At 42.3% G+C, this 11,673-nt stretch overlaps 3 protein-coding genes across 3 annotated transcripts; 2 read left to right on the top strand and 1 right to left on the bottom strand.

Annotated features, from left to right (window-relative positions):
* The first annotated feature begins 15 nt into the window (after positions 1–15).
* mtg1 (mitochondrial ribosome-associated GTPase 1) lies at positions 16–3,085 on the top strand. Its single transcript, XM_078104848.1, has 11 exons — positions 16–277; positions 430–496; positions 658–760; positions 850–936; positions 1,021–1,077; positions 1,439–1,529; positions 1,626–1,687; positions 1,793–1,889; positions 2,041–2,122; positions 2,489–2,601; positions 2,793–3,085. Exons 1-11 carry the CDS (start codon positions 175–177, stop codon positions 2,888–2,890), a joined length of 960 nt encoding a protein of 319 aa, XP_077960974.1. The 5' UTR covers positions 16–174; the 3' UTR covers positions 2,891–3,085.
* A 62-nt stretch (positions 3,086–3,147) lies between these two features.
* sprn (shadow of prion protein) lies at positions 3,148–5,343 on the bottom strand. Its single transcript, XM_040177810.2, has 2 exons — positions 5,215–5,343; positions 3,148–4,586 (listed from the first exon to the last, which is right to left on the bottom strand). Exon 2 carries the CDS (start codon positions 4,584–4,586, stop codon positions 4,119–4,121), a length of 468 nt encoding a protein of 155 aa, XP_040033744.1. The 5' UTR covers positions 5,215–5,343; the 3' UTR covers positions 3,148–4,118.
* Positions 5,344–5,985: 642 nt separating this feature from the next.
* echs1 (enoyl CoA hydratase, short chain, 1, mitochondrial) lies at positions 5,986–9,538 on the top strand. The gene is made up of 8 exons (XM_040177805.2): positions 5,986–6,208; positions 6,869–7,066; positions 7,149–7,276; positions 7,654–7,753; positions 8,241–8,345; positions 8,686–8,805; positions 8,900–8,967; positions 9,071–9,538. Exons 1-8 carry the CDS (start codon positions 6,118–6,120, stop codon positions 9,134–9,136), a joined length of 876 nt encoding a protein of 291 aa, XP_040033739.1. The 5' UTR covers positions 5,986–6,117; the 3' UTR covers positions 9,137–9,538.
* The last annotated feature ends 2,135 nt before the right edge of the window (positions 9,539–11,673 follow it).

Below are 11,673 nucleotides of genomic sequence, written 5' to 3'. Positions count from 1 at the left end.
AGAATAAGAACTCCCCGGAACCATGTTGTTCGACGGTTGGTTCGAGTCGGAACGTAAACAGTGAGGCACACCCTCAAAATGTCTTGCGCGATACATTGTCGCTAGTCGGTCAAGTTATTTCTCCGTTCAGAGAAACAAAGGCCGAGCGCGGTGACGCGCAGCGGACCAGCAGACATGAAACTGAGCCGCGCGCTGCGCAGCGTCGCCTCGTTCAGGGCCGCTTTCGACTTCGGTGGACGGGAAGTGGCTCATTGGTTCCCCGGACACATGGCTAAAGGTTACAGCTCTGCTCTTAAGTTTTCTCTCGACTGTTTCAAATCGCGCATACGGAATACACACGTGTGTGTAAAGCGAGCATTCCTGTTTATTTAGTATAAGTTACTGGTCACGTGACTGCTGTAATAATAGCTCCACCTGACTTGTCGGCAGGACTCAGGCAGATGAAAGCCAACCTCAAGAGTGTCGACTGCATCATAGAAATCCACGACGCCAGAATATCCTTTTCGTTGTCTGATTTAACGACAGAAATTCACTTGATTACATCTGTAAATTAAGTATCGTTATGTAATTGCACCAGTTGAGTGTGTGCAGCATTTCATATCTTTTTACTAAAGGTAAAATCTGAAAAGCTTGTTTTTTCTTTAACATCGTGGACATCCCCTTCTCTGGAAGAAACCCCGTGTTCCAGGAGTCTCTGGACGTCAGACCTCACCTCTTAGTTCTAAATAAGATGGACCTCGCCGATCTGTCCAGCAAGCAGGTCAAACGTTTGTTGCTGCTGTTGTCACACAGACATCAGTGTTTTATGCATCACCTCCATAGAACGTCATCTTTACGTATGCCCTGCAGAGAGTCCTGAAGAAGCTGGAAAAAAGCGGGGTGAGGAATGTTCTCTTCACTGACTGTTTGAAGCAAAGAGATGACAACGTAAAGAAGGTAACGGTTCAACATTTGAGGCCCCCCCCCCCTGATATAAAATTGTGAGCATGAACGGGCAAATTATTCCCTTTTTTTCTGTAGTTGGTGCCAATGGTGGTGGAAATTATTGACAGCAACCCACGCTTTAACAGAGATGAGGTAGGCTTCCTCCAGAAAGTTCAATGATATGTTTTGATTTCAATTTTTGGAGTAGTGAGCATTTTAAATCTGATGGAGAAACGGTTTCCTCGCTGTTCCTAAACAACTTCAAACACAATGTCTTCTTATTGATCACACAAAATAATCTTTAGCAAGCTATATGATATAAGGGGTATAAAAGAAGTCAGACCTGAGTGATGAGCACATCAACCTGCAGTTTCATTGTGACTCAAGAGCAAATTATCTATTGCTTCCCTCGTCCACAAGGAACCATTTATTTCCAGTGTTTTCCTCACTATTTTTGTCATTAAAGTGCTCTCCATGTTGGCTGTGATGTAACCTTGTCGCGTGAACCTTTCAGAACACTAATTATTGCCTGATGGTGATCGGAGTGCCCAACGTGGGGAAGTCCTCTCTTATTAACTCCCTGAGAAGAACAAACCTGAAAAAAGGTTTGTCTTATAAGTAGTAGAACGTTTTCGGATGTTGATTCTGAATAATCTTCTCTTGGGTAATAAATATTTGGTGTAATTCTACACCACTTTCAGGTCGTGCATCTCGAGTAGGTGGGGAGCCGGGTATAACTAAAGCGGTCCTGACAAAAATTCAGGTGAGTGTCAATCGGGTGTTTGTCACTGTGCATGTTTGTGTGTTCGTGGGCTCATATTGTGTGTGCAGGCGCCTGCGAGGTATTAGTATCAGTCTTTGTCCTCAGGTGTGTCAACGACCCATAATACACCTGCTGGACACCCCAGGAGTGTTGCCTCCTAAGATCGAGAGCGTGGAGACGGGCATGAAGCTGGCTTTGTGTGGTGAGCACAAAAGGATTGTTTTCGTTGACACGGCAATTACTGTCATTTAGGAGACTTTCGTATTGTGTTCATTTGTGTCACATTTGTCTGTTTATGCAGTTCTTCCTGCACGCTCATCAAATATTGAGATATTTCTTCCTTCCTTCTCCAGGAACTATTCTGGATCATTTAGTGGGTGAAGACATTATTGCTGACTACTTACTCTATTCTTTGAACAGACTAGGGAAGTTCAGGTATGATTTGCCGAACATTCATATGGTCGGTGTATTCATCTTGCCTCATATCAGAGCGGTGACGCAAAACAGCATTATTCATGTTAATTGTGATATTTGAAAATGTAATATTGACATCCTATTCAAATTTCTCATGATGAAATGGTGTAAAATAAGTTTATATATATATATATATATATATATATGCAATCATTGTTTCAACCCTTTCTACACCTTCACTTTTTACGTGTCTTTTTTCAGCCAAAAAGAGGCCAATTGTAGATAAAGAAAGAAAGAGAAAGATACATTTCTATGTGTCACATTGATTGGAAATAATAGATACAGTAAACATTAACAGTAATATTAAGTATGTGTGCTTATGCGCAGTTATGTGGAAAAATATGACCTTCAAGAGCCGAGCGATGACATCCAGCATGTCCTCAAACGCATCGCTGTAAGACTTGGAAAGACCCAACGGGTCAAAGCCATTACTGGAGTGGGTAAGAGTGCTGTCACTACCGATGCTGCGTACAGAATCAGTCACTCCACATATTTCAGTTTAATTGAGGTAAAGAAATAGAATGACATTTTTTTTAATATAATTATATACTGTTCTGCCGGGGAATTGTGATTACCATCACGCATGTAAGATCTGTCTCATGATGGAAGTCTTTGTTCCTCGTCTCCTCAGGAAATATCACCATCACCGTCCCAAACTACTCAGCAGCAGCTTACGATTTCATTAGAACCTTTAGGAAAGGAGAGCTGGGGCAAGTGATGCTGGACTGACATTTTAATGAAGACAACCAGAGACTGTTTTGGGGTTTTACCTGTTTGTTCTCAACCTGGAAGAATTCATATTTAGCTTAGACATGACTTGGTCCTAAGTCACGTCCATATATGACCTCATGTTTTTGATATTTATCTGTTTCTGGGTGATGTAAAAAGCACTGAATCCTTTGCAAATAAAATGATCCCACTTCATTCAAGTAAGATTTTCTTTTTCTCAGCTTTGGTTTCAGAATTCACAACACTGATATCTGAAATGGTGTAAACAGTATATTTATCAGCAAAGACAGTGGAAACAAATATTCTAGATCGAGTGCACTTATTGAAATGGAACAGTCTGTTGCTCCTGAGTGATTACAGCAGGCGAGAAGCTCCTCTGGAATGAGGGCCAGACCATCAGAGACACGAATAACCTTGACAGCAGCAGTTTGATTGCTAGCGTCCCTCCCAGCAAAGACCGTCTGAGAAATTCATTTTCTAAATGGCAGGTTTTTATAAAAGGGCATGAATTGCACTGACATTTGAGATGCGAGTGACACATGGATAATTCTCTGATTTCCCCTCTTCTTTTGGTCAATCAAAAGGGGCCGAGGGTGTGGTGTCCTGATTTGTAAAAGTCCCCCTGAGGTTATTTTGTGATTCGTGAGAACAGGTTACATAAATGACATGTACTTGACTACCTCTATAAATAGATACTTGCAATACATCCAGTCAAAAGAGAAAACACATTGGCTCGGATTACAAATTGCGATTTCCTTTTTTCAACAAAAACTAAAAACGACAGCAGGGTTGATTTCCGCTGCAGGATAATGTAAATACCACCAGGTGCTTCGACTGATAGAGAACTTTATGGAATGACTTCAGTGTTGCATAAACTGCTGCAAGTCTAGGCTTTATGCTTCGACCCAAGTCTAATATTTACACATGATTTACTGCTGTCTTACTGAGCTGTGATTCTGGTCATTCACCTTTTGCGCTCTTTTTGAAGATTGTTCAATAAAGTTAGCCAGTGCTGTTATCATTGGCAGCTTCTGCTTTGATTACACTTTGAATTGTTCTGAAGCTCAAACCCAATATCTGTCCGATGCACACATTTTGCGATTATGTGTTTTTGTAATGATTGTGTCTCTCCAGTGCAGCTTTCATGCCAGTCCTGCACATTACACAGCACAGAAACACAACCCTAGAATCAACCACTAATTCATCCTAGAAAAATAAGCAGAAACATCTACAGTATACTGTCCATTAAAAGTCCATATTTGGGGGAAAATGTTGCAATAATGATAGAAACCAGCTGAGAGAGAGAAGATCCATTTTGTGTTGAGCTTGACATTTGTGCATCAAAGTAGTTGGTCCTGTTGTAGTAATCCAGCTCTTCGTCTGAGCCGTCGGCCTTGCTGCGCCGGTAGGCAGACGCGTACCATTTATCGGCCGTTAATGCCACTGCTGCTCCTGCCGCCGCCGCACTCGCCACCCTCACGGGGGACGACCGGCCCCGGTAGCGAGAGCCCCGGGTCCCGCCGTTGTGGGGGCCTCCTCCTCGGTAACCTCCGGCTTTGGGGCTCCGGGAGTGGGAACCTCGAGAGGAGCCCCGGGAGCCTCCACGACCGCCCTTGGACAGCACGGGCTCACAGAGGAAAGCAGAGAGCAGCAGGCAGGTCCAGCACGTCGCGACCACCTGGTTCATCCCTGACATCTGTGCAGAAAGGACACCGAGCGGAGCACATTTTAGACCTGTACAATCAATGTCTGAACATTATACACCTTATATATAGTTTTCAAAGCAAAGAGTTTTATAATAAGTTTTATTTTCATTTTCAGTGGAATATCCACTGCAGATATGCAGATGCATCCATGATTTCTCACTAATCATTTTTTATTCAAATTCCCAAACATCACCACAAATCAGTATGACATAATCTGCTCTCATTAGCAGATTGCTAAATGGGACGTATTTAGGGGTTAGTATTGGTGTTTATTAGACCCATTTATATGTTGCAGATTCCCCTTCTCCTGGCAAGTAGGTCAGTTCTAAAATAAATATGCTCACCAGAGAACATTGCTGTTAAAGCGTTCAGCATATGCATGAAGTAACATCCCTTGGCTGGCAAAACCTGGCTTGCTTGTAAATACATACGAGGCCATCGTCGTTATTATCGAGTTCTAACGGGGAAATCCTCTTTCATTACGCACAATGCAAAACGTTCTGCAAAAGCATACGTGATGTTCACGGTATTCTCATAAATGAGCCATTACGCCGTATAAAAATAATCAGTATGTACTCGCATACACCCACGTCCACCGATGTACTGCTTGCAGCTTACCTTGTTCCGTGTGATTTTATCCTCGCCTGTGTTTGGTCGGAACGATGAGCGGCGATTGTCACAGACGATGCAGCTCGTGCATGTAGAAAACTGCGAGTACGCGCAGCGCACTCCCACGTGCGCGTCTAGAGAGCGTCAAATGGCTCCACGTAATTTTTTCTACATAAAAATGTCTTTGATATAACTGTTTTTAAATGTACCTTCATGTTGAAGGTTATTGGGTTGATTTCAACACAAAATGCTGATGGTGGTTTTGGGGTAGTTGTCTTTTTTTCCTCCGACATTTTAAAGAAACGACTAGCTGTTATGACCATAATTAATCATTAATCGTCAAATTCATTCTATCAAAAATATTTCAATTGCTTTTAAATCACGCGTGCTATATCGTTCTAATGCTATTTAGATGCTCTTATGATAAAAGACCAATTAAATAACCGATTATTTAGCCTGGATTACACAATCTAAAAAATCATGGCATTTATTTTATTTAAATTCATTAAGAGTAAAGAAGAAATGCATCTGTATCTGCACTTTGGAGATATTGATAACAATGCAGTGCTTTAAGACTAATCTACTTAGAGCTTATGAAGACCTGAAAACATATGATGCTGCAGTCGTATGATATATATTATATCTATTGTTCCCATCCAATTGTTCGTCCATAGGCGCGTAGTATAGTTATTGTAATGTGCCTTATCAATGAAGTCCTCATCTTCAATTTTCCTTTTTCAACTAATGAAAACAAAAAATATATACTCCTCAGACACCAGGTGGCAGTAACGCCAAGTTCAAACATGCTCGGGATGAAAATAAAAAAATAAAAAACACCGGCAAAGAAGAAGGAGCTTCCGGGGACATTGAAGCAGAAGCGCCCCGCAGTCCGCAGCCCCGCATCGTGTCGTCATGGCTTTCCTCTGCAGAAGTGCGGCTTCGCTGCTGAAGTCCTCGCGAGCAGCGCCGGCCGTCGTGCGCGCGGCGCGCGGCTACAGCGCAGGTGCGTGTGCGTGTGCTTAAAAACGTCCGCGTGGTCGCCTCGTTGCCACAATGTCAAAGCCGCGTCACTGAATGTGATTGTGCGACACTTGTTACAATGCAACAAGTTGCGTAACACACAGAGGAATTTGGCATGAACAGCATTGCTAATATTAATGTCTACTTATGGTTACACTATTCTGCTACTGTGGTTTGATATTTAAACCGACCTTGAACTGTGAATTGTGTTTTTCAGCTGTATTTACTCCATGACTTTGCTCCTCAAGGCGTATCGGCGTTGATACAAGGCCGTTGGTTTTGACCCTTCACCTCTTGACTGATTAACCACGACTAAAACCACTCTAGGATTTGTTCTTTTCTTGCCTTTGGCAGTAATGTTAGTTATAAAATGTGGTCGGCACTGCTGCTATTTACTGTACTTATGAGGCTCATTGTCTCATATTGGTCAGCTGTGTTATATTATTATGTTATATAATGCTTAGAAGTACTGGGAAACAGTGATGAGTTTAAAAGTTATTTAAGGCCACATTGTCCCTCCTGGTTTTCCGTCAGTGTTCCCTACATTCGTGGTTAAAAAGTTCCGAAATGTTTTCACCCTGTGAGCTTTGCAGAACGCTCCCGAAAGTCTCCTCCTACCGTCCGTGTGCTCGCTCCATTGCAGGTGGTCCATACGAGTACATCTTGGTGGAAAAGCGGGGCGAGAAGAGCGACGTGGGTTTCATCCAGCTGAACCGGCCCAAGGCTCTCAACGCTCTGTGCGACGGGCTGATGAGGGAGCTGGGCGAGGCCCTGGACGCCTTCGAAGCCGACGGCGAGGTCGGCGCCATCGTCCTCACCGGCAGCGAAAAGGCCTTCGCTGGTGAGGAAACCTGAGTGTGTCTCCTGGGTTGGTTTTCCAACGGTGCGTCGGTACTGAGCTCCGGCCCCTGGTTGTCTTTTAGCCGGAGCGGACATCAAGGAGATGCAGAACCGGACCTTCCAGGAGTGTTACGGTGGGAACTTCCTGGCTCACTGGAACAGAGTGTCCACGGTGAAGAAGCCCGTCATTGCTGCTGTCAATGGATTTGCTGTGAGTGTCTTTTTAAAAAAAAGGTTATTCATATCATTTATCTTTTTAATTTTGAGAAGTAGTGCAATTTCCAGATAACAGATAATGAAATATATCAAAATTAAAAAACTAAGGGAAGTACTCGTAATAATTGAATGTATTTTTAAAAAATGATATATTTTCCACTAAGGTCCATTATCTGGTGGTCGTCCCGCTATTAACTTGTCACGTCAATCCAAAAAGACTGTGTCTTTATACTTATATACTGTCTGTATTGCGTAGGTTTTAAACCTGTTTATTCAGTATTTGATCAGTTGAGGATGCATCAAATATAAAAGGCTTATGAATCAACGAAGAGGGAGACTAGTTCCTGTTCCGTAATACGGTTTCTGTTCCAGCTCGGTGGAGGCTGTGAGCTGGCGATGATGTGCGACATCATCTACGCTGGAGAGAAGGCGCAGTTTGGCCAACCGGAGATCCTTTTGGGGACCATTCCTGGTAAAAACAAAACCCCCACTAGTGTCTGCTCTCCCTCCTGTTCAGGCTGCACCTCCTTACGCCAAGATCACCAATGTCAATTTTATTTATACAGCACTTTTAAAGGCCAGTGGCCAGCCAAAGTGCTTTACAAGATAAAAACAATCAGCATCAATAAAACAATACAAGCAAACGTAAAACAAACAAGCAAAAAAATAAAAATAGAAACTTAACTCAGCCAAAGGCCAATGTGAACAAGTGAGTCTTAAGGCGAGTTTTAAAAGTGGAAAGGCTCGTCGCAGACCGCACAGAAAACGGCAAAGCGTTCCACAGTCTGGGAGCCGCTACTGCGAAGGCTCGATCTCCTTTTGTTTTAAGGAACGACCGAGGAACGTTCAGAACCAGCTGGTCAGCTGACCTTAGGGCTCTGGAGGGGTGATGCACATTAATGCATGTGCACCAGATGCACCAGATTCTTGCTTGCTTGATGATGTCGCTCTGCCTGCAGGGGCGGGGGGCACCCAGCGGCTGACCCGTGCGGTGGGCAAGTCTCTGGCCATGGAGATGGTGCTTACGGGAGACCGAATCAATGCACAGAACGCCAAACAATCAGGTAACTAGACTGAAAGAATGTTTACTTGTGTCTTGTGTGAGTATCACACTTAACAACGATCTTGAGGCGCTGAGTCTTGACTTGAGTATTTCCTTTGTTTGCTGCTTTGTGCTTCATCTCTACTAGTAGAGGGAAATGTTTTACTTGTTGAAGCCACTACATGTAGTTTACAGGTGGTATCTGGGATAATATACAGTGCTTTGTTTGCCATGTGACACTGACTTGGAAACAGGCCCTTATATCGGACTAGACCAGTGTGTGTCCCTTTTATCAAGTGCCGTGTCTTTGTGTGTGTGTGTGTGTGTGCATTACATTTTATCCGGTAACTTGTTCGTCTTAGGTTTGGTGAGTAAAATCTATCCGGTGGAAGAGTTGGTAACTGAAGCCGTTAAATGCGGCGAGAAAATTTCTGCCAACTCCAAACTGGTCTCTGCAATGGCTAAAGAGGCTGTGAATGCAGGTGTGTACATTTAGTCTATACGAACATGATGAATATCCTTTTAACTGAATGTCTTTTCAGTTGCGTCTGACTTGTTTACTGTGTGTGATTGCAGCGTTCGAACTGACTCTGGCTGAGGGTAATCGTTTGGAAAAGCGCTTGTTCCACGCTACCTTCGCTACAGTGAGTAGTGGAGCCCGTCTGAAAGGGAGTGACGGGGTCGACTCTGATTGATTGATTGATTGACAGTCCAGTAAAATGTATGTGTCTCGTTTTTTCCCTGCAGGATGATCGGAAAGAAGGCATGACCGCGTTTGTCGAGAAGAGGAAGGCCAGTTTCCAGGATAATTAAAAACAAAGGAGCAGATCCAGACGCAAAGTCCCCGTTAGCAGCGGCTCATTTTCCTTATCTGCAATAAGTTGAGTGAGGCAGAAGTTCTGATTTGTAGTGGAGCGATGGAGATGTTTGGATCTGGAATTGGCACTAAGTGATTGCAGTGAAGCTCTACCCGCTAACGTTTGATGTCAAATGAATTTGCCGTCTGAACACAGGAGCGCTGTGAGGTTTGTACGTGAATACTACGAATCTGCTCGTGAGCATTCGGTAGAAATAGTTTGATGATTGTACAAGCACAATTGTACAATTGATGATTGTAACTGACTTTGCCGTTTCGTTTTCACTCGCAAATGTTTGTCTGCATTTTGTAGGCCTCTTATTTCTCTGTACATTTTGCAAATAAATCTCTCAAGTGGGTTTTAGTGCAGTTACGAAGGCGGTGGAAGATGTTACGTCGACAGATCACGTGATAATCTATATGTATAAGGTGAAATAGAAATTCATGTAGAAGATCAAAAGTCATAATGTACAATGATGGAAAAAAGTCTCCTAATTAATTATTTTGACCTAACAATAGTTAGAAATAAAAAAAGGATAGTCCAAGTATACGTTGTATCAATAAATATATGTAAGTCAGTGTAGAATGTAATATACTATTCACTACTTTTTGGTAAAATATTTCTTTTTTAAGTCCTAGTATGTCAAAAAGGTCAAAGTCGGTCAGTCATTATTTAATAAATTTATTTATTTAAATTATAAATTTATATTATAAGATTCGCATTGGATCTCAGAAATCACATCTCTTTTAAAAACAAACGTTGCAGTAAATAAAACCTGACGAGTGACCGGTGGATTCCCGTCACCTGCCGTCAATCGGTGTGTAATCCCACTTCACATCACCTGGTGGAGCTCTTCTGCTACTCAAAGACAGAGACCCAGGGGGACTGAGCACCGGGTTGTCGGATGGAGGACTGAGCACCTGATATCTCCAGGGCATTTATTTAACATCATTGCCGTTGCATTAAAGGTGTGGCGGAGTCAAACTTCATGTAGGCGGGATAATCTTCAAACAAAAGAGTGAACGACAACAAAAATCAAAGTTACTTATACAATCTAGAACGTCTTTACTTTATCAAGTGATCTCTAGTCATCCCACTTGATAGTTCTTAATTTCTAAAGTGACATGCAGTATCTGCATGTTTTCACTTAAGAAAATAGTTATTCAAAATATAAGAAATGTCCATGTTTTTTTGTTCAATGTTTTGAAGTTGTAATGCAGTGACATGACAGCATTTGTTTTGTGATTCAAATCCACGTCACGACTGGTCAGTCAGCCTAACGCTTGACCAATAGTTATTTTACACAAGTTAGAGCAATAGCTCTTATAAATTGGTTTTGTAGGAATAAAGGTAAAGGCTCTGCTCATGTTAAAAACAATTGAACAGGATTGCAGCCTGAGCTGTTCCCTTTTTCTGAAATTCTGAAACGATTTAATAAAATGTGTCCGTTTCCTTTTGAATTAAATATCTGAAACGTGTCTTCTGATTTCAAAATGAATGATACAGGCCTGGAAATACTTTGCTCATGACACATGTGTCCAATACAGATGAGCACCACATTTGGGAAAACTGGGTTTTAAGTGATAACATCAGGTTTCCCAGTCGTTCCCAGTCGTTTTAAGGACGTGACAGACTTTCATACCAAATTGACTTCAATTCTTTGCAAAATGTGCCACAGTGCAGGTTTTTCCAGCATCAAAAGGGTTTGATTTTAAGATCTTATAACCAAGAGTCTTTTGATGAAATGTTAAAGATAATTATAGTGTGATGCAGCAAAGAAGATGCTATTTAGATAAGTACCCAAAAACTAATAACCACACTTATTCACCAATTATTTGAAAGTATTTAGGAACACATAAAACGATGATTTTGACTTGGAAAAAAAACAAAACCAGAACAAATTTGGTTAGTGAGCGCTTTCTTACGGCGCTCCAATCATCGCACAGCATCCTTTTCTCTCTCTGATCTTCACTCGGCGGCGCCTTATATATTCACAAGGCCATGGCCTAATTGATTTTTTTTTTCTTTCAATATTACCCCGGAGCTCGCATTCTTGTCAGCCCCCTGGAACCAAACTTCTAAAAGGAGAATAAAAAAAAACTCATCTTCTCACTCCACGGGGAAGCACAAAAGTCTGCAGAGAAGGCCCGAAAAGAAGCCCCTCTTTGAGACCACCGAAAGGTCAAAATAATAAATGTAGACTCAATTGAGGCTCTCCACACCGATAAAGGGGGCAAAACGTTACATTTTGGCAGTGCGGACCCTCATAGCGTGATAAACTCATTTAAAGCAGCCGGAATAAAGAGAGAGCAGCATGGTTCCAGAGAGGGAGAAAGGGGCTTTCACGCTGGCAGACAGGCCTGGCTCCTGCAGGGCCTTTTTCTCCGGAACTGCAACGTCTCTTGCCTCTCATATTCTCAAATTGCAATGCCTTTGTGCCACTCCGTCATGGTGACTTTCTCTTTTTTTCTATTAATCAAAAGTGTTTTAAAA

The sequence above is a fragment of the Gasterosteus aculeatus genome, chromosome 6 (assembly GCF_964276395.1).
Source record: "Gasterosteus aculeatus chromosome 6, fGasAcu3.hap1.1, whole genome shotgun sequence".
NCBI lineage: Eukaryota > Metazoa > Chordata > Actinopteri > Perciformes > Gasterosteidae > Gasterosteus > Gasterosteus aculeatus.
This window is presented reverse-complemented; position numbering and strand designations above follow the sequence as displayed.

Coding starts and splice junctions, on each gene's coding strand:
- echs1 (XM_040177805.2), top strand. CDS start 6,118: ATGGCTTTCCTCTGCAGAAGTGCGGCTTCGCTGCTGAAGTCCTCGCGA. Junction 7,754..8,240: donor CCTTTTGGGGACCATTCCTG/GTAAAAACAAAA, acceptor CTCTGCCTGCAG/GGGCGGGGGGCACCCAGCGG. Junction 8,346..8,685: donor ACAGAACGCCAAACAATCAG/GTAACTAGACTG, acceptor TGTTCGTCTTAG/GTTTGGTGAGTAAAATCTAT.
- mtg1 (XM_078104848.1), top strand. CDS start 175: ATGAAACTGAGCCGCGCGCTGCGCAGCGTCGCCTCGTTCAGGGCCGCT. Junction 497..657: donor GAAATCCACGACGCCAGAAT/ATCCTTTTCGTT, acceptor CATCGTGGACAT/CCCCTTCTCTGGAAGAAACC. Junction 761..849: donor CCGATCTGTCCAGCAAGCAG/GTCAAACGTTTG, acceptor TATGCCCTGCAG/AGAGTCCTGAAGAAGCTGGA.
- sprn (XM_040177810.2), bottom strand. CDS start 4,586: ATGTCAGGGATGAACCAGGTGGTCGCGACGTGCTGGACCTGCCTGCTG.